Raw genomic sequence first — 22,334 nt, forward strand, 5'->3', positions numbered from 1 at the left:
TGTAGTTGTAGAACTCCGGATCCATTTGTAAAATGTGTGCCCCTTTAAGGCTGCACAGGAAACAGGAAGGGCTTCATTGGAAAGGGTCAGTAACAGCTTCCATGGAGAACAGCCCCTCCCTTTCTTTTGCTTTTGTTTTCACAGCAAGTAGAGTTCTGCAGGAAGAAGATCTAGTAAGTATTTGTGTGTGTGAGGGAGGGAGGGGGCAGGGGATTCCCTGGTTTGGAGGCCCTCCCCCCTTCAGAAAGTGTGGAGGGGAGGGAAATGTCTACTGGGCACTCTATTATTCCCTATGGAGAACGATTCCCATAGGGAATAATAGGGAATTGATCTGTGGGTATTGGGGGCTCTGGGGGGGCTATTTTTTGAGGTAGAGGCACCAAATTTTTAGTATAGCATCTAGTGCCTCTCCCCAAAATACCCCCCAAGTTTTAAAACGATTAGACCAGAGGGTCCAATTCTATGAGCCCCAAAAGATGGTGCCCCTATCCTTAATTATTTCCTATGGAAGAAAGGCATTTAAAAAGGTGTGCTGTCCCTTTAAATGTGATGGCCAGAACTCCCTTGGAGTTCAATTATGCTTGTCACATCCTTGTTCCTGGCTCTACCCCCAAAGTCTCCTGGCTCCGCCCCCAACGTCCCCAGATTTTTCTTTAATTGGACTTGGCAACCCTACCTAGAAATCAAGGAAGCACAAATTAAGTCTCAATTTCATTTACAGACTAGAGCGCTTAAATATAACAATACCTATCTGTTTAAAAATGTGTGCGTTTTAATTGGATAATCGCTTACATCACTTTGAAGGTCATATGCTTTCCTTGCTTGGATGCAGTCGTTCTGGTCAGGGTGGCATGTCCATTCATGAAGGTAAGTACGATATGGAATTTCACTAACTACTGTCTGGCAGTCTTTGGCTGCAATGACAGATAGTATATCTGGAGGTATGTGAATCTTGGTCTTGGTCTTGTTATATGCATCTTTATACAATCTGTCATTCTGGATCTTCCCAGCATGCTCAAACCAAACCAGTTTGGGATCCTGTCTCATGTTCTGGACTCCAACATAGTGACCTCTTTGCTTGACATGGTCTGCTTTGTATTTCAGCTGAAAAGGAGGGAGAAAACGTTTACAAGAGCAACACAGGATGTTTTTGATCCTAACTTCAAGGAACAGTCAAAGAATTTATTTCGTGACGATATTTTGGGTAAATCCAGTAAATGATTTTCATGGAGTAAAGATGGAAGAGGTCCCATTACAGATGGTCATGCTGTTTCTGGGGTTTCATGTTTCGTATTTTTAGGGATGTAGTGGGAGGTGAGAGATATGAAAGTTACACTCCACTTCACGGAACTGTCAACAGAAATTACTGAAGAAGTGTGCATGTACACAAAAGTTTATATCCAGAATTAAACTTTGTTTGTCTTAAAGGTGCCACTGGACTCAAACTTTGTTCAGTTGCTTCAGTCCAACACGGCTACCTGCCTGAACCACTGGATCAACGCCATTGCTAAATTTTCTTAGTAGTTCCTGTTCTCTAGGAATGTTATACAAACTTTTGGAGAAATCACATATTTCAAAACATATAGCCCGCCAAAAATAAGGCAGGGTTTTGAACCCTAGACCAGGCTCAACTAGTTGTAATGAGTTATGAGAAATTGGCTAGAGGTTTTTTTTTAAAAATATAAAGGGTTTTTACCTCACTTTGGACTTTATTTGAATGTTTGGCATGACAAATAGCCACACTGTCAGGAGGCAAAAAATAACCAGTAGCTTTCTGCTTCTCCCAGTTATCCTTGTACAGATGCTAAAACAGAGAATGTTGAAAAAGAAAATTAGAATCAATCTACATCATTGCAACTGACAGCTTCTATAGAAATACCACAGTGGAGCCACCACGCTGTTACTACCTTAGGAGCAGTTCCTGTAGCTCTGAAATGTCCACATTTTGGATATTTGTTCTCATATTACCAGCCTTTGGTTCTTCCTCACATCCATGCCTTCCAACTCATTCATTCTAACATCCCTAAGCCTCCTTTTACCAACCACCATCTGAGAACTTGTGCATCATCTCAAGCGGCTTCATGAGATGTCCAGCCATTTACAGCAGGACCCATTCCTCAAAACACGAGTTGAAAGCAGTGCTGTTCCAATTCTAGGCTGATTTCACCACTGCGTAGCACTAATGCAATGTTGCTGCAGTGTTGGTGTCAGGATATTTCATCCTCTTATGAACATCTGCAACAAGAGCTTTAGGAAATGGTTGAAAGTCAAACCCATTTGTATACTGCCTCAGGGATAGGAGATTGTTCCTCATTGGTTGCTTCCCATGCCACTCCAGGAACAGTAAAACTGAGGTGATCATATAGAGGAAGCAACGATATCATTACTGCCCACTCCAGTTTGCCTTGCCCTGCCCTATAAATAAGACTATGGTAACAGGGTTGACTGAAAATACTGCTTCTATTTAGTTTGCAGACTTTAACTTCTACTGTAATTTTTACAATGATGAATACACATACTGCAAATTTTCTCATTGGAATAACATGCCTTGCTGTCTAGGACTATCACCTTGATATTAGGGGAGATGCCATAGCTCATTGACATAGCACTCAGTGACAGCGTTGTATATGAAGAATCCTTAATTCAGTCCTTGGTCTCTCCCTTTAAAGGAGTCTTAAGAAGGGGAGTTGAAGAATACCCCTGAGAGTCTGGACAGTCACTGCCAGTCAAGGCTAGTAGATCAAAGTCAAATTCATATGTTCATATATACATATCCGTAACTAGGGATGGGCACAAACCTGCTCATGAAGTAATGTTCATAAAGTAATGTTCATGATGAATTTTGGCCAGTTCATGGTTTGTGAACTGATGTTCATAGTAAGTCAACTAGCACGAACTTTCCATGAACTTTCAAGTGGCTCATGAAGGTTCATGATGGTTTGTGAATGGATACATTTCCAGACCAACTGTCTCTGCTCAAACAAAATGTTTACCAAACTTCAAAGCAACAGGAGGGACAGAATTATCCAGCCTTGGAAACACTGTTGTCAGTTCCAAACTAGCCATGACAGTTTCAAGAGGGTCCCCCCACCTTGCAGACTTTTCTTCATGTTTTCTTGCACAGAGCTTGCAAAATTCCACCCCCCCCCCCCAAGTTTTGTTGACCCGGCATTGCCTCAATGGCACTGGGTTCTTCGGAGCACTAGTACATTACACTGGTTCTGCTGGGCTTGCAAAAATGATCCCCACTTTCAGTTTCTACTGCAGAGATTCTCTGGTTTGACTTTTGCCCTTTTGGGTTTGCACTGCCATAGTGGCACGGATTCTGCTGGGCCTATTGCATGTTCTGCTGGGCTTGCAAAAATGCACCTCACTTTCAGTTTCCGCTGCAGCAATTCTCTGATTCTGTTCTGCTAGGCTTCTATTGCCTTTCTTTTCTTTCTTTTCTTCCCTTTTCTTCCCTTTCCTTTCTTTCTTTCTGTTTTTTCCCTTCCATTGAAAACACTGGAGGATATGAGCACCTTCTTGGGGGGGGGGCATAATTTCGATCCTGTAAATCCAATCCTCACCAAACTTAGAGAGTGGATAGAGGAGAGCAAGCTGGAGATCCTCTGTAAGATTGATGTCTCTGGCACTCAGGGGGACATTCTACCACATCACAAACCTCACAAACTAAACCAGTACTTTTAGCTCTTAAAAGTTTGTGACAATTCATGGCTCAGGAACTGGGCATACCACAAATTGAAAATACCCACACTTTCCCAGTTCATGCCCATTCCTATCTCTAACTGCCTTGCTTGACTCATGTTTACCAAATTCTAACAGTGCTGAAAAGAACAATCCTACACAGGTCTACATGGAATCCTACTCTGGTCTATTCAATGGGTCTTACTGCCAGGAAAGTGTCCTTAGGCTTGCACTGTAAAAGTTTCAGATCTCCTATTTGGGGGGGGGGGGGGAGTACATACATGATTAAGAATCCTGGCTGCTTCTTTAGCTGCTTCTAATTGTGGTGTTTCCGTTAGGGTATAATTTGTTTTGACGTTATTCCATTCCTGGTGGTACTTAATCTGCAAAAGAAAATATATAGGATAAACGTTTTGCAAATTGATGTTACAGGCATATAAATATGACTTGGCTGATAGAACTGCATATGTTTTGCAGGCATGAACCCATACAGTTCTGCACTTTAGTTTCTGTGAACGAGGAAAACACCAAAGGGGACATCACAGAAGTATGCTCAAGGGTTCAGAAACCTATCAAGCCCAAATGGCAGGAAGATATCAGTAGCAGTAAGGAATAAAGAAGAAAAAATGCAAACGTTGAGAAGCTATGACACCTGCATTCAGATATCATGTGGAACTCTAGTTAAGACTAATTGTAGTTAATTAATCATCTTCAGATCCTAGCTACAAACCCTGATTTGATGGACACAGTAGCCACCGTTACTGAGCGGCTTGCACTCAGATAATCAAACCAGCCACAGTTAGTTTAACTAAATTATGATTCTGTGTTATGCATGAACCGAACTAAAGAGAGGAAACTCTCTGCAAAATGTCACCAGTATTATGTGGTACAGGCATCACAGAAACCAAATTTCTCTGCTTAGGGGTTATCTGCACTACTACTATATTGTGATTCTGTGAACATCCGCATTGATTTGTCTGCAGGATACAATTTCAGCCCCCAAAATACTGTTCTTTCCACATGCACAGATCATTTGGCAGGTTAAAAGTAAGAGGTTATACTTACATCACTTAGTATTTCCCCGCTTTGCTTGGCTGTGACATAATCAACCCGGTCAGCCACTGGGGTAAATTTCTGGCTGTCAACTTTTGTACGATATTTTCTCTGCACAAGAGGGGGGGGGGGGGGAGGCATAAAGTCATACAGTTAATTACACCAGTACTTGATGTAACAAATCACAAAATGCTGAAAAGAGCATTTTTCTGTTGTGTGGGAGATGACAGTCTTCTTCCCAAAATTGTTTTCCCTTTCCTTATGCTTTTATTCATGCCTAGCATAGCCCGAATAGCAGAACTACCAGTATTAGTGGTAAATTACATTTTTTCTAGTCTGATAAAAAGGAAATACCTCATAGTCCCTTAAAAAAAACACCCCTTGGCCTTAAAACAGCATGGACACCTAGCTCAGCCCTAAGGGGCAAAAAAGTGAGTCAAAACTGGAAGAAAATGACTCATTTTTTTGTTTTTTCAGATAACTGTATGTACATGTGTATAGAAGTCTTGTGTCAGTAAATAAATTTGATATATAACATGGAAAATTAGGCAGGTCGTCAGAAAAATGTGTCACGGAAAGGGTCAGTTTTTACAAAGAAAACACCTCTGTGTAAAAGCACATTAGACAAAACTTGTACAGAGAAATTAGCGAAGGGACACTTTAAACATTACCTCACTCAAAATGTCCTGAGCATTTTTAACATGGTTGACCACCACAGAGTCATTTGGCATCCAGCCAATTCCACGTATCCATTCAAGATCTGATTTATAAACAGCCTGTGGGGACAAGAAAAAAAAAAAGGAATTAGGTAGCCCCTAATTTAGTATGTCATGTTTCATACTGGTGTTCACTGCTTTTTAACCAAAGGATAAAGGCCTTCTTTTCCTGATATCTACAAACAGCGTCATGAAATAAATATTGAATTCTGAAGGCCAGGTTTAGCCTCACAGAAAATAATGCCCCTTTAAAACACAAAGAGCACATGTGTTGCCAGACAGCTGGGGGGGGGCATGATAAATATTGGGCAGTGGACTGTAAAGAACTCCAAAGGCCAGATCCACCACCCATTGAAACTATTGTTCCCTGAACTTTTAACTGACATTATTCTGAGGGCCTGCTATGGCAGTAAGCTCCCTGCTCCTCTTTTCTCTTTCTGCTTCCTCTCTCTCTGTTCCTTTAAACTTCCAAGGAACATCCTATTCAGTGGACAGTAGACATGGTCTCTGGAAGCCAAGTCTGCTTCTCATTGAAAATAATGGGAAGCCCTGATCTGGATAGCCCAGGCAAGCATGATCTTGTCAAATCTCGGAAGCTAAGCTGGGATGACTGTGGTCAGTACCTGGATGGGAGACTTCCTTGAAATACCCGGTTGAGAGAACAGAGGCAGACTTTCAGCCACCTCTCTGAATATCCTCCAGGCCTCCAGTAGGGGTCAGTCACCAGAGGTCAACAGGACTTCCAGGTGCAAACACATGCACACACAAATATACAAAAAAAATACCAAAAAGAAAGGAATGGGCAGTAGACTTGGATACTTAACTCCAGAGGCCAGGTCTACAGCCTAATGATGGATAGTAGACCAGGTCTTCAGACTCTGCCCCTTATTTAGAGTGCTGCACTGTTTGGAGGCAGATATGCCCTTTAAAGTTTTAAGTTTCATGTTGAATTTTGCCTTGGACATATTCAAATGAACAATCTTAGGTGTAACAAATTGGTGTAGGTGTAATGAGGCAAAATGCCCAACACAGATTATTCTGGAGCCAACAATAATAATACAAGGGATGAATGTTCAAAAAGCTGCAATGTAAATGTATTACTTATTATTGTTTTTACTTACATCACTCTGTAGCTCATATGCTTTTTTTGCTTGGATGACATCATTCTGGTCAGGCAGGCATGTCCACTCATGCAGATAGCGGCGGTAATCAATGTCACTGACCAGTTTCTGACAGTTCTTGGCCAACAAGATGGATAGCATGTCCACAGGGCTATTGAACTTAGTCTTCCATTTCTCAAAATCTTTCTTGTACACCCGGTCACTTTGCAGTTTAGCTACATGCATTGCCAGTACCAGCTTGGGGTCATCATAGATGTTTCGGCATCCCACGTGGTGTCCAAGTTGCTTACGGTAGCCTTCTTTGTACTTGTACTAATGGCATTTAAAAAAAACACAATGAGACTTTTTACATGATACTGTACAAAGAACACTGGAGGTGTTGTAAGATTCTTAAAAATGCAAATCAAGCACTGAAATTTTACAAAGCTAAGGCTGAAGTTCTATGTACATCTGATCATTTCAGTCATTGAATGTGGAGATGTAGGATGAGATGGTAAGCTTAGTAAATTTGATTTTGAAATCATAAATCTCAAATTTGAGAACAGCATTTTATATGAGGAATATAAGTTTTAAATCCCATGTTTCTGGGATTTAATACAATCCCATGTTTCTGGGATTTAATACAATCCCATGTTTCTGGGATTTAATACAATCCCATGTTTCTGGGATTTAATACAAATGCTTGAATTTACTATTCAAAATGAATTTACCGTTTTAATTGTCACAAAGGACTATTAGCAGAATTCTGTCTGTGGAATGTACTTCCCTGTGTTGTGTATAGTTAAGGGGTTTTGTCTTTAGTTGGGGTTGTTTGGACCTCTTCAGCCCATGTAGTTTTGGGCAGCGGCTGAAAGGGATAGGATAGGGCTCAGTAATGATGTTGGATATGCTCTGGAGCAATAAACCTAGGCCGTTTTCGCACTAGCATTTACTCCGGCGTAGCACCCCATTTACCTCCGGATCTTTTCCTGGATTTCGCACATGTTGCTCCGGGGCTGCGGTTTGCTCCGGTGCTTCAGGGGTTTCACGCCGGAGTATGTTTTTCAGCATGCTTCCGGAGTTTTGCTGTGGGAAATCCATCCACGCCGGATCGACTGCTTTGTGGGCGTCACCCTCTCCCTTTCCGTCCTCCCACCCCATCCACCCCCTTGGCCAATCATCAGCCGTTCGCGGCGCTTCCCAAAAGTGCCCGCACGGCCATTTTTTAAAAAAAAAAACTTCATATTTCTTGCGTAATAGCGATATTATTGCTTTTCCGCTGTTGCGCTATTTCGTTAGTTCGTCAGGTCCCCGTTGCAGCCGCAAGTGCCAGCCGGGGAGGGGGAAGAGCGCGGAGGAAATCCCAGCTTCGCCACCCGGGAGGGAGCGAGGCTGGGAAGGGAAGAACCTGCCACACACACACACACACAAACCCCTCGATTTCTCTCTCTTCGTCATTGCGATATTTCGCAACTTCGGAATTTGTGTTGGGGGGGGGGGAATCTAGTGCTGGGAGGCTTCTCATGGAAGTTAAGCGAAACGCCGGATAAAGCGCTGCAGCGTTGCGTTTTACTTCTTTGCCATGCTGTACAGAAGAAGAAATGTTTGGAGCAAGGTTCTCCTTTGAAGACTGCTTTACTGAAATAAGATATTCCGGAGTGTGGATGAGATGGGGAAGACATAAACAGGGCTCTGTACTAAGAGGCAACATTGATTATAAATTCGACAGGATCGCCATAACCATTTCGTTATAACGTAACCATTTCATTATGGCACAACCATTTTGTTATAAAGAAATAGCGTTAGTCCACGCAGCCAGCGGAGGCGACTGGGGACACCCAGACGACTCCGCGGAGTGCGCTGAGCACCCGCCAATCACCATCAGTGGCGGGAAGTTGACATCCAGATTCTCCACTGTGAATGCTTCTGTTAACACATAAAGGGCTGTGGAGGATGCTACAGCTGCAGCCAATCCATAAGCAGAAGCGGCACACGTGACGCGGTTGTTACGTTGTTACGTAGTTACGCAACCAGACTTGCGCTTAAAAAAAAAATGATTGACAGGGCATCGAACTCAAGTCGATGCTAGTGCGAAAACGATTTGAGCCGGGGCTTCATGGAAAGCGACTCCACTAAAGAGGCAATGTGCGAAGACGAGAAAAATGATCCGGACATAATTGCGCCGCGGAATAAGGGGAGCAAACGCTAAGTGCGAAAACGACCCTAGTTATTATTAAGGCTTGTCTAACCTCATTTCTTACCACTACCAGTTCTAGCACCTTGCCTTATGCTTTTGTATAGGGATGGGCATGGAACACAGAAATGGTGGCTTGGTTTGGTTCATGGTTTGTTGGGTTGCCCGAATCAGTGACTCAGTTTGGTTCATTTTTTTCAATTTCCCAAACAATTGATTGTTTGTTGGTTCATTTGGTCCAGGAAGGTGTAGAACAGCCCCTGAATGAGCTAGAGCAGCCAAACTTGCAGCAAACTCTTCAGCAAACTGTTCTCTACTTTCTTCCCAAATTTGGTGTGAATTGGATTCCATGGGGCTGAGCTACAGTCCCTCACAAAACAGGTGCCCCCAGTAACTGCTCTCCAAGGAGTATGTCAAGCTGGTGAAAGAAAGGGAAAGCCCTGCAGCTTCTGGTCAGTTTCACCCCCATGAAACTTGGAAACTGACTAAAAACAGCAGCTCTGCTCTCTCCATCCCCCTGCACTTCTGTTCCGTTTCACTGGAAACTGACCAGAAGCACAGGGGCTGGGGAGAGCGGAGCTGCCACTTCTAGTCAGTTTCACTGGAAACTGAACAGAAGCGCAGGGGTTGGGGAATCATGCCGGCACCAGGCTTAATTTTAACAATTTATAAAATAATAACTGTCAAGTGCAAGGCCCACAGCATCCTATTATCATCCCTCAAACTTCTCTGTTTCTTGCACTATTATTTTCTGTAAATCTGTAATTGAGATAGTTGGTTTTATTATGACTGTTAGCCGCCCTGAGTTCGCTTTTGGAACGGGCGGGATATAAATTGAAGGTAAATAAATAAACACAAAGTGCCCAAACATAATCCACAAAGTGCCCAAACATATAGATTTCTGTTTGCTTACTTACATCACTGACGATTTCTCTTGAGGCTTTGGCTGTCTTGATTGGGACTGCATCTGATCTTAGATCAATAAACTTCTTTATGTCATCCCAAGCTTCCCGGTAAAGTTTCTGCAAAAGCAGAGTGTTGTTAGTATACCCTTCTAGTGCCTACATATTTTGGCTGCAGTCCTAAGAACAGTTCCCTGGGAATATGCTCCACTGAATAAAATGGGACATATGTCCATGCATACTTGGGATTGCTCCTGGGCTCTCTTTCATCTCATACGCCTTCCTCAACACTATTTCAAGCATAGAGACTCACTCGGTATATGGGATCAGTGCTGGCCCCAAACCTTGGCAGTTTGTAGCTTGTGTGATGACGAAGATGCACTGAAGCAGTGAAACCTTAGCAGACCGTGCACTTGGTAATAAATGTTTGATAGACAAAGTTTGTTCCAGTGTAACGTTACTGCTGTGGATCAAGGTCACTCTTGTGATTTGACCCAGTAGACTACACAGACACATCAACCAGAACTAGTGCAACTGCAGAGACCAGAATGTCCTTATAAACTGAACAATACAATAGCACATGTTTACCTGTTTTAACCACATTTGATTGGAAAGGACAAAGACATCGAGAAGAGGAATCGTGCAAATTTCCTATTCAAATAGCTGAAGTTAAGATATTAAACCAGACCAAGGTGAAGACTCTTCAATATTTTGGGAATTCTAAGGCTTATAAGTATTCTGGCGGGACAAATTTTTTGCTGTGGTTCCTTGCTGCTGGATAAGTTTGAGCCAGTACTCTCAGCTTTGAAGACTGTATCCCAGATTGTTCTTTAAATAACAATCCTCCCACAATCCCAAGATGCTGTAGGGCTGTGTGAGAGTAAACCCATAAATTGCAACTTCTCCTCAACAGCTCTCATCCATCTTAGAAATCATGTATAAGAATTAGTGAAGCGAATCTATTGGGTTGAAATTAGATTAAGCCCAAAGCATATTGCTTGGAAACAGCAGCATGCTTCAAGCTGCACACAGTTGTATGTGGATGTAAAGTCCTGGGGTCGGCGCAGTAAGAGACCAGAGTCGAAGAGTGATTTCAGCAAGCTTTACTTCAGGAACACACACACCCGTTCAAACTTCCCGCTCCTTTATACAATTCTTGCCCCCTTCTGATTGGTCCTTCACTATCTACACGGATTGGCTATTTACAGGGCCCTAAGGGCCTATCAGGGTACAGTATGAGCCTGGATGTTGATTGGCTACTTATGTTTCACCTTCCCCTGATTGGGCACGCTTAGGACTTCTCTGGAACCCTGGTGTGGAGTTCAAGCTCTGGCTTGTTTGGCTTCCCACCAAAGTAACAGTTCTCCCATTTGAGCCTAGGACACAACGGTGGAAATCAGCATATACTGGCATGACAGGTTCTTAAAATTATTACCTGAAAAATCTGTTCTCCCCACACACACACTCTTTAATAATGTAACATCTTGAAGAATCCTGATGAACCTTAAAGCTTGCATATCATTTTGTGACATTGCCCTAGTAAGAGGCATTACATGGAAGGTGTCCTTGGCTTTTTGAAATTTACTTCTGGCCAAACAGAGCCATAAACAACTTGCAAACTGATGATAGCCATCTATTCTGTCCGCCAAATGGTTGCGCAGGTACATTTATTACTTTATCACTTTAAATCTTACAGAATCTCAGCGTCTTAAATTGAGTAGGATGGAGCAGAAAAATTGCATATACGATTGCATATATATATACTGTCCGCGGGTGGAAGGTCGGGGCCTGGCCGTCGGGGGAGGGGGAGCAAGTGAGGGGGTGGGGCCTAGGGACCTACAGGGAAGGGCCCCGGCGGGAGGGGGCCGCGCACGGGCTTCAGGAGGGTGAGGGTTGGCCTGCTCGGTTCCCTGGCGTGAGTATGCGGGAGAGCCCCCCTTGGCTCCTGCAGCACGGATGGCCGTCTATGACAAATCTGTACACATTTGCTTTTTCTGAAAGGACACCCTGACCTATTTTCAGTTACCAGTGATTAATCTTGCTTATGAGACACTTGGAACATCTGAAGCAGTCCTTACCGCGAATACTGATACCAGTGATATCAACCAAAGAAGCATTGTAGATATACGTACATTGCTCACGTTGACAGCATTAGCCCTGGACAGCATGATTTCAGGTGTATCTGGCATCACATGGATCATGGTTTTATCTTTATCCCAGACTTCTCTGTATTTAGCCTACAAAAAAACAAAACAATATGTGTGTCTATCTTCTTGCGCACTTTCACTTTATGAGTGCCAAAGCCATTTAAATGAATACTAATTGCGGCTTGGCATTACAAAGAAGTAGAAAAGTTTGGTTGTATTATTTATTACACACACACTAAAATTCACAGTAGAGGAAGGAGTTACATACACGGCTGAGTTGCTCAGCATTGATTTTAGCAAGGACAATTTCTGGACTGTCAACGATGTTGGTGAATTTCAGGCGGTCAGGAGGCGTGCGGTATAGTCTCTCATTCAAGATATCCTGGGCAGCCTTAACCCTCTTTACTTCCACAGACTCATGTGGTACCCATCCGACACCCCGGAGCCATTCCAGATCTGATTTATAAACAGCCTGTAAAATAAAATTCCAGAGAAAAACAATTTTAAAGAGTTTAAATTTATCTCAAAAGAAAACACTGTGTGGGTGGTTAAGAAAGTCAGACTTAAGTTAGTAGTGACTGATTTGTTACCTTGGTTTTAATGGAACTTAAGCCCAACTAACTTTCTCTGGACTGGGCCAAAAGTTTTACTACCTTTTGTAAGTTCCATTAAAATCAATATAACCAATTAGTCATTACTAACTTTAGATCTACATCAAACTAGGAGAAAGAAATTAAGGTCTCAGAGGTTCACTTCGTATTAATGCTGTTGGCAACCTCATGAATGAAATGAGCAGAAAGCTCATCAAATCCATGCATGATACAGCATGACAGCGCCCCAAAACCTCAGCATGACAGCGCCCCAAATGATTACTCAGCTATTTAAAGATACTTTTGTGAGTTACTTTTTTAATAATTCAAGTGCATCACAATATCACTGTTAACATTAATAAATACTGAACATTATTTCCAGTGTAAACGAGTGATATTAGTCATGATCAAATTCTATGATAATTCCACTACCATATGGAGGTTAAATTTCAGATGCTAACTTATATCCAAAGAGTGACCCAGAGCTCATGGAAACAGCATTTTGCCACACTCCCTTCCTACTAGATAAAATGTTGGAGGGGAGATTCAGGGGGGTTGCACTTCCTTCTGTGCCAGCAGTGTCTTTCTGATGACAAAAAAATGACTGTTACATTGACCACATATCAAGAACATGACAGCAAGAATAGGCACAGCAATAAGAAATCTTTTGCTGCCACCTATCCCAAAGCCTCTATCGCTTTCCATTATTTGTGTGTCTCTTGTTATATATACTTACATCACTTTGTAGTTCATAGGCCTTTCTCGCCTGGATCACGTCATTCTGGTCTGGCAGACAAGTCCATTGGTGCAAATAACGACGGTATTCAACATTGCTTACTAAAGACTGGCATTGTTTGGCTGCTTGGATTGCCACCATATCAACCGGTATATCGATCTTGGCTTTTGAATTGTTGTAAGCCTTCTTATACTCTCGGTCATTTTGCATCTTCAGTACTTTGGCAGCCCATGATAATTTGGGGTCCGCTGCTACTGAAGGGCATCCAATGTAGTGACCTTTCTGCTTCTCGTGAGCTTCTTTGTACTTGTACTTTACAGGAATGCAGGAAAGAAAATTAGAAGTGCAAATAGCAAATTTCCATGAAAACCTATAAGTAGCAGTTTTGAGTGTTGCAGTCTGAGAATTTTCAACCAATGAATATATTTAGTGTAAAAACAGAATAATCAAAACTTCCCAAATTAGATATTTTTGTTTATACAATATTTATGGATTATTGCCTAAACGGACAACATAAAAGGTTCACCCAACAGATCTGATGGCGAGCTCCCCATAGTCACGGTAGCTTTTGAATGTCATCAGACACTTGGAATAAAATTAATGTCTATTATGGGGATTACGTAAGTAGAATTTTGAAAAGACAATACATACGATCATATTTAACCTGCTCTGGAAGATATATAAGCATTTATTCCAACATTTTTTGAACATATGAAGCTGCCTTATACTGAATCAGACATTCGACCCATCGGAGTCAGTATTGTCTACTCAGACTGGCAGCAGCTCTCCAGGGTCTCAAGCTAAGGTTTTTCATGCCTATTTGCCTGGACCCCTTTTTGGAGATGCCAGGGATTGAACCTGGGACCTTCTGCTTCCCAAGCAGATGCTCTACCACTGAGCCACAGCCCCATTCATGGCTCTCCAGGGTCTCAAGCTGAGGTTTTTCACACCTATTTGCCTGGACCCCTTTTTGGAGATGCCAGGGATTGAACCTGGGACCTTCTGCTTCCCAAGCAGATGCTCTACCACTGAGCCACAGCCCCATTCATGGCTCTCCAGGGTCTCAAGCTGAGGTTTTTCACACCTATTTGCCTGGACCCCTTTTTGGAGATGCCAGGGATTGAACCTGGGACCTTCTGCTTCCCAAGCAGATGCTCTACCACTGAGCCACAGCCCCATTCATGGCTCTCCAGGGTCTCAAGCTGAGGTTTTTCACACCTATTTGCCTGGACCCCTTTTTGGAGATGCCAGGGATTGAACCTGGGACCTTCTGCTTCCCAAGCAGATGCTCTACCACTGAGCCACAGCCCCATTCATGGCTCTCCAGGGTCTCAAGCTGAGGTTTTTCACACCTATTTGCTTGGACCCTTTTTTGGCGATGCCAGGGATTGAACCTGGGACCTTCTGCTTACCAAACAGATGCTCTACCACTGAGCCACAGCCCCATTCATGGCTCTCCAGGGTCTCAAGCTGAGGTTTTTCACACCTATTTGCCTGGACCCCTTTTTGGAGATGCCAGGGATTGAACCTGGGACCTTCTGCTTCCCAAGCAGATGCTCTACCACTGAGCCAGTGTCCCTCCCTGTCCATATTTTATATATGAATACAAAACATTAAATCATTAATGAAAAGCAACCTTTGAAGAAATGTTTGGCAGCAGGAGGAAATAGTCTCCACTTTAATTAGTGCATAAAAGATTATCATTTACAAGATTATATATTCTAGGGCTTCCAACAGCCATCTCGGTGGCATTACAATTTAATGGACTATATTAAACTTTAATATTATTCTGAAGAAAAAAAACTTCAGAAAGCATTAAAAAATCATAAAAAGAAAGGAACGGGTAAGATACTTTTGCACTGTAACAAACATGCAGGGCTATATGTTTACAGCTAAATAAATACGAGACTAGATTGTCTAGACATATACTTCTGCCAGATAGTTTCACAACATAAAAAATAAAGCCGTAGAAGTAAAATGTAAAATACTGAAAGTGTACCTCGCTGGCAATTTCTCTGGAAGCTTTAGCATGCTTGATTGAAATGGTATCAGCTCTTATGTCATAACCTTTTGCCTTGGCCTCATCCCAGGCTCCAGTATAACATTTCTGCAATCAAAATTAATGTGCCACTTTCAGTGTAGTCATAAAATACAAGATGAAAATAACCACAGCATCCATACATTTTAAAAAGTAAACACTGTGAATGTACTGTCAGGATATGTGCATGTATATAAACATGGCATCAATATAGCTCACATACATATGGGCACATATCTTTGTTTATTTGTGGCAGTGGAAATCTGAATTCATAAAACTAGAGCTAGAAAGCTATTTAGCTAAAGATGCAGAGGAAAGTGAAGCTTTTTCCCCATATAGCTATTTGTTAGGGCTGGAGGTCTTGAAATCTTCTTATGATGACCACACTCTACAAAAATCTCTTCCCGGTGATCTTAAGCTTTCTAGCTCTCACCTTCATGTTGTCTAACTATATACTTCAAGCCAGATTTGTGGTGATGAGGCCCATTTGTTAGAGTCCTTAACTCATCTTCATCCCACTTACTGCCTCCCTAGAATTCTTCAAATGCCTTAGGGTTAGGAAGTAGGGTTGCCAAGTCCAATTCAAGAAATATCTGGGGACTTTGGGGGTGGAGCCAGGAGACATTAGGGGTGGAGCCAAGATCAAGGCTGTGACAAGCATAATTGAACTCCAAAGGGAGTTCTGGCCATCACATTTAAAGCGACGGCACACCTTTTCAATGCCTTCCTTCCATAGGAAATAATGAAGGATAGGGGCACCTTCTTTTGGGGCTCATAGAATTGGACCCCCTGGTCCAAACTTTTTGAAACTTGGGGGGCATTTGGGGGAGAGGCACTAGATGCTATACTAAAATTTGATGCCTCTACCCAAAAAAAACAGTCCCCCCCAGAGCCCCAGATACCCACAGATCAATTCTCCATGATTTTCTATAAGAATAAATCTCCCTAGGGAATAATAGAGTTCCCAGTAGACATTTTCCTCCCCTCCCCCCGCTCTCTGATGACCCTGAAGCAGGGGGAGGGTCTCCAAACCGGGGGATCCCCTGCCCCCACCTGGGGATTGGCAACCCTATTAGGAAGCCCACATAGCTAGCTCTGCAATTCTGTACTGTACATTTAATATGTAGCCACCTTGAGAAGGTCGTTGGAGAGGCAACATACAGATTTTCTAAACACATAGATACAGGGCTTTTTTTTCTGGAAGAACGAAGCAGAATGGAGTTTTGGAACCGCTTTGTGGAAACAATATTCTCCAAAAATGTTTAAAAGTCATGAGGGGCACCTATATGTTTCTCCATTTCTCTCTTGAGAGTTCTGGTACCTCTTTTTCCAGAAAAAAAAAGCCTTGCATAGATATATTTGCAAAGAACACTAGGGAAAGGAATGTGCTGATGGAGCTTCTTGTCCCTTTCCACTAGATAATATTAGCTAATTTGGCTTCTAAATGGGACCACAGAGGCATACGCTAGGAGGGGATAGCCACAATAGCCAGTATTATGGGCAGATGCCTGGGGACTTTTACTTTGACTTGTCAGTGCTGCCTCCAAGGATACGAATGCAGAGAAGACCCATTTGACGTTGTAATTAATTTTCTTACATTGCTGATATTCACAGCATTCATTTTAGACAGCAGCATTCCAGGAGTATCAGCAGGAAGATGGAACTGTGTCTTCTCTTTATCCCAGGCGTCACGATACAGATGCTAGAAGAGGCACAAAGAGTGGATTGTTTCACTGAATTATGAAAATCCTTATTTTTCACAGCCACGCAACCCTATTTTTCCCAGTTTTTCAAACCACAACCTCATCTGTTTTCAGCACCACACCATCAAAATGAACATAGTGAGGAATATAATAAAGACAAAATCCTAGTTTACCTCACTGATTTGTTGAGAATTGATCTTAGCCAGAACGACAGGAGGTGAGTCAACAATACTGGTAAACTTCAGTGTGTCTGGACGCTGCTTATATAATCTGTCATTCAGAATTTCTTGAGCTTTTTTCACTTTGAGCACTTCCACAGAGCCCTCTGGCATCCAGCCAACGCCACGCAGCCACTCCAGGTCTGATTTGTAAGCATTCTGTGAAGGAGCCAGGTATACAATTTATAATACAGCCGAAGTTAACCCTCAACATATTAAGAATGTTGCTGCCTGAAGGCAGTTGATTTGTCTTCTCCTGAGAACAGAGGCACTGAATGTCCATGTCTGGATTGCCACAATTGTTTCCATACAACTCCATTAAGGTACTTGTGCTCCTCTTTATAGACATTGATTGACAGTGTAGGCAGCATATAATTGGATATTGGATTGGATATTGGATTTATATCCCGCCCTCCACTCCGAAGAGTCTCAGAGCGGCTCACAATCTCCTTTACCTTCCTCCCCCACAACAGACACCCTGTGAGGTAGATGAAGATATTGGATTTATATCCTGCCCTCCACTCCGAAGAGTCTCAGAGCGGCTCACAATCTCCTTTCCCTTCCTCCCCCACAACAGACACCCTGTGAGGTGGGTGGGGCTGGAGAGGGCTCTCCCAGCAGCTGCCCTTTCAAGGACAACCTCTGCCAGAGCTATGGCTGACCCAAGGCCATTCCAGCAGGTGCAAGTGGAGGAGTGGGGAATCAAACCCAGTTCTCCCAGATAAGAGTCCGCACACTTAACCACTACACCAAAGTGGCTTTCCAGGACAGTGACTGTGCTTCTGAGGACATATTAAGATTTTAACAAACTGCTTGAGACCTAAATATCCAGTTGGGACTAAGATCAACATGGAAGAAATATTCTCAGTCCAACACTTACATCAAAAGATTTAAAATTTGTTTTAGTTCTTCTGATATTCCCCAGAAATAAGGGAGCAAACACTAATTATACAGGCATGGTGAATATTTGAAAATCTGTCCAAAAGCCTGCAATATTGAGGCTCCCCGCCCACAGTGCGCCCCTTCTGTGCATACAGGATTTAGGAGACCTTCTGAAATGCCATTTTAAAGTAACTTCTTAATGGTTACTTCATATGACTGCAAGGAGATACAAGTATGTTACATCTTTTTAATAGCAGGTTATGGAATGTGCTGAGAATCTCAAACCAGAATGGTTATGTATAAAAGCAATGTTCTGGGAAAAATAATTTCTGCATTGTTTCAATAAAATGATCTTGATAATTATCAGAATAACAGCATACAGTTGACTCTCAATATCTCCTTCCAATAACCAACATGGAACAAAGACACGTAGACCTTGGCAATCACACATCTGAAAAGTCATATGAACCTTCCCTTAGGCATATTTTAATAAAGTTTACACTACCTGAGAACTATAAAGAAGGATGTCTGATTAAACATATACATCTGTGATGGAGTAGAGAGTTGTAATTGGACTTTTGATATCCTTTTTTGATTATATGATTATATGAAGCTGCCTTATACTGAATCAGACCCTTGGTCCATCAAAGTCAGTATTGTCTTCTCAGACTGGCAGCGGCTCTCCAGGGTCTCAAACTGAGGTTTTTCACACCTATTTGCCTGGACCCTTTTTTGGAGATGCCAGGGATTGAACCTGGGACCTTCTGCTTCCCAAGCAGATGTTCTACCACTGAGCCACAGCCCCATTCATGGCTCTCCAGGGTCTCAAGCTGAGGTTTTTCACACCTATTTGCCTGGACCCTTTTTTGGAGATGCCGGGGATTGAACCTGGGACCTTCTGCTTCCCAAGCAGATGCTCTACCACTGAGCCACCGTCCTGTGTCACAACTGGTCATGCTGGCTATCCATCCACCTTCAATAAGCAAAGTAAGGGTGTGTGGAGTGGACCCTCCTTTGCAGGTGTTGGTTTTAAGGCTGCTTAAGTCTGCTTAAAATAAACAGCCATCTTAAATCACCACAGAGCCATTTGTGGCCACAGGTTTTCTGGCAGGGGAGGAAGGTGAGAAATATCATCTAGCCAGCTGTATGAGATTGAGGCTGAGCTTCTGTTTTCTCCTCTGTAGCAGGGACTGACATTTGTACCTGGTAAGCCCAGGCTAGCCCAACTCCTCAGATCTCAGAAACTCAGCAAGGTCAGCCCTGGTAAGTACTTGGATGGGAGACCAACAAGGAGCTTTAAGGTTATTACACAAAGGCAGGCAATGGCAAACTGCCTCTAAATTTATGTTGCCTTGAAAATCCTAAAGGATTGCAAGCATTGCTCCTGGCGGCTAGTCTATAGCTCACGGCTATAGACTAGTACCTATGTTCTCACCCACTATGTTCTCACCCACCGCACCTTATCCCCTCATTGGAAGGAGTATGCCTGCATACGATAGCTTACTTCTGAATAAAACTTTGTTGTATAAAAGAAGTACTTTTCTCCCTTTCTCACAATACAAGAACTCGTGGGCATTTGATGAAATTGCTGAGCAGACAGGTTAAAACGGATAAAAGGAAGTACTTCTTCACCCAAAGGGTGATTAACATGTGGAATTCACTGCCACAGGAGGTGGTGGCGGCCACAAGCATAGGCTCCTTCAAGAGGGGTTTAGATAAAAATATGGAGCAGAGGCCCATCAGTGGCTATTAGCCACAGTGTGTGTGTGTGTGTGTGTGTGTGTGTATATATATATAAAAAATTTTGCCACTGTGTGACACAGAGTGCTGGACTGGATGGGCCATTGGCCTGATCCAACATGGCTTCTCTTATGTTCTTATGTGACTCAGAGTGTTGGTCTGGATGGGCCATTGCCCTGATCCAACATGGCTTCTCTTATGTTCTTCTGTGACACAGAGTGTTGGACTGGATGGGCCACTAGCCTGATCTAACATGGCTTCTCTTATGTTCTTTTGTGACACAAAGTGTTGGACTGGATGGGCCATTGGCCTGATCCAACATGGCTTCTCTTATGTTCTTATGATCTTAAAGGTGCCACTTGACTCCTACTTTGTTCTTCTCCTTCAGACCAACACGGCTGTCTACTTGGAGCTAAGAGATAGGGTTGTGTTTTCTTTTTAAATATTTTTTTTCTGTTTCTTGAGTCCATCAAGTAGAAAAGAAGGATATAAAATCCTAAATAAATAATAACACTTCACCAAAGATCACGAGGGATTAAAAGAGGCAAAAGACAGAAATCTATAGCGTAAGGTGAATTATTGCTTTGACTCACATCACTCTGTAGCTCATATACTTTCTTGGCTTGGATGACATCATTCTGGTCAGGCAGACAGGTCCATTGGTGCAGGTAATGGCGGTAGTCAATATCACTGACCAGTTTCTGACAGTTCTTGGCCAACAAGATGGATAGCATGTCCACAGGGCTATTGAACTTAGTCTTCCATTTCTCAAAATCTTTCTTGTACACCCGGTCACTTTGCAGTTTAGCTACATGCATCGCCAGTACCAGCTTGGGGTCATCATAGATGTCTCTGCATCCCACATGGTGTCCAAGTTGCTTACGGTAGCCTTCTTTGTACTTATACTAATGGCATTTTAAAGAAAAACACAATGAGAATTTTCACCTGATGCTTAGTAAGGATCATCCAGGATTTTTTAAAAATGCAGCCCACGTACTTCCTGACATAGGTGGCCCAGACTAGCCCAATCTCATCGCATCAAGTCAAGTTTATTGTTACAGTCAGTGACCAGCACACTTAATTCATATGAAGCATTTAGCTACAACACATGAAATGAAACCATCAGAAGCATTCATAAAATTGGGTATCTGTGACTATAAGAAAGGGATAGAATAAAACAGCCATAAAATTCATTTAGGAATTAGAAAATTAAAACTTAGTCTATCTGCCTCATGTTTTATGTTCCTTGAGGACTTGGGCACAGAATCTGGCCACCTGTCTTGTTGCCTGATGGTTCTTATTGGTCAGGAGGTAGTCAAGTTTAATTTTATTTGATCTACCAGGAAATTGTTCTAACAACAGACTAATAGTCTCCATGCAGATCGCCTTATGGTATAAGCAGTGTAAAGGGAGTCTATTTCATGTAGGGGGCAAAAACAGAGCCTGTGTGTAAGGGATCCCTTTAAACCTCCCCTCCTATAGAGCAGATGGCAAGGACATACTTCTGGCTAAAGTAAATGCCCTTCTAGAGTTACTAGATTCAAGAAAATGTAAATAGGCTGCAGGAGCAGCTATATATCTGGTGTTTGTTGGAGAGATATAACCTGGGGAACTGAGAATATCCTTTTGTCTTTTGGTGTCTATTACTCTCTGCTTGATGAGTGATTTTGCCTGGTCTATACCAAGATACAGAAAGGCTTGGGGAGAGAACATTCTTTTTTGGCATGTCTACATAGAATTAATACCCATTTAGCCCGAGATATATATATATATATATATATATATATATATATATATATATATATATATATATATATATATATATATATATATATATATATATGTATATATAACTATAGAATTAGAGTACCATATTTGCCGGCGTATACGACGACTGGGCGTATATGACGACCCCCCAACATTTCCACTCAAAATATAGAGAAGGCTCGTCCCGCTGCTCGCTCCCTGCACGCCCGGCTCGCCGCCGCCTCCTCCGTGCTTCGTCGATGCGCGACTCCTAATGCAACGGGGCGGAGGCGCAGGATCTCCCGCCGTCGATAGGGCGAAGCTTTGCCCATGATCCCACCCGGCTGCCTAGAGTCGTGCCAGCCTCTCTGGCTGTAAAAAAAGTGCCAAACTTCCGCTCGGCAGAGGGCGGGCACCTCCGTCTCGGCGATTCGCTTCCGCCGGCCATGAGATTGTAAGCTGTCAGAGCGCCGGCTCTCCCTCAACAACCTCATCGCGGAGATATGAATGAGGTGGGCGGGCATCGGGAGGCCACTATGGGCACCCGGCGTATAAGACGACCCCCCCACTTGGAGGCATGTTTTTCAGGGCAAAAAAGTCATCTTATACGCCGGCAAATACGGTAATAAAAATTTAGTACATGGTTTGGTGGTTGTGGGAAGTGCCATCAAGTTGCACCATACGTCTATGGTGCCCCAGAATTTTAAAATGCAATTAAAATTGTAGCAATCTACACACTTGGAAAAATGCCTGTTTGCTTACATTTCTGTTTTTAGTATAAGTTCTCAGAAGGCTGAAGAAGAAGCTGTTGGGAGCAGCCAATTTTGTTCTAACTGATTAGAAGGCCTTCTGAAGAAAAACCTAATGTCTCGGTGGAATTTA

At 42.7% G+C, this 22,334-nt stretch overlaps 1 protein-coding gene across 6 annotated transcripts in view; it reads right to left on the bottom strand.

The window, feature by feature from the left end:
• The window catches only part of NEB (nebulin), a 358,296-nt gene that overhangs the window by 119,593 nt on the left and 216,369 nt on the right, over positions 1 to 22,334 (bottom strand). For 5 of the 6 annotated variants that reach the window (XM_060256972.1, XM_060256973.1, XM_060256976.1 and 2 more), the window contains 14 exons: positions 20,300 to 20,611; positions 17,040 to 17,243; positions 16,761 to 16,865; positions 15,125 to 15,232; positions 13,126 to 13,437; positions 12,068 to 12,271; positions 11,785 to 11,889; positions 9,668 to 9,772; positions 6,578 to 6,889; positions 5,412 to 5,516; positions 4,753 to 4,851; positions 3,969 to 4,070; positions 1,697 to 1,804; positions 793 to 1,104 (listed from right to left, as the gene is read on the bottom strand). In XM_060256972.1, the coding sequence (XP_060112955.1) occupies positions 793 to 1,104; positions 1,697 to 1,804; positions 3,969 to 4,070; positions 4,753 to 4,851; positions 5,412 to 5,516; positions 6,578 to 6,889; positions 9,668 to 9,772; positions 11,785 to 11,889; positions 12,068 to 12,271; positions 13,126 to 13,437; positions 15,125 to 15,232; positions 16,761 to 16,865; positions 17,040 to 17,243; positions 20,300 to 20,611 (2,493 nt within the window). The remainder of the gene's footprint in view (positions 1 to 792; positions 1,105 to 1,696; positions 1,805 to 3,968; positions 4,071 to 4,752; positions 4,852 to 5,411; positions 5,517 to 6,577; positions 6,890 to 9,667; positions 9,773 to 11,784; positions 11,890 to 12,067; positions 12,272 to 13,125; positions 13,438 to 15,124; positions 15,233 to 16,760; positions 16,866 to 17,039; positions 17,244 to 20,299; positions 20,612 to 22,334) is intronic. The other variant, XM_060256975.1, reaches the window with a different exon arrangement.

The sequence above is a fragment of the Heteronotia binoei genome, chromosome 16, assembly GCF_032191835.1.
Source record: "Heteronotia binoei isolate CCM8104 ecotype False Entrance Well chromosome 16, APGP_CSIRO_Hbin_v1, whole genome shotgun sequence".
NCBI classification, from domain to species: domain Eukaryota; kingdom Metazoa; phylum Chordata; class Lepidosauria; order Squamata; family Gekkonidae; genus Heteronotia; species Heteronotia binoei.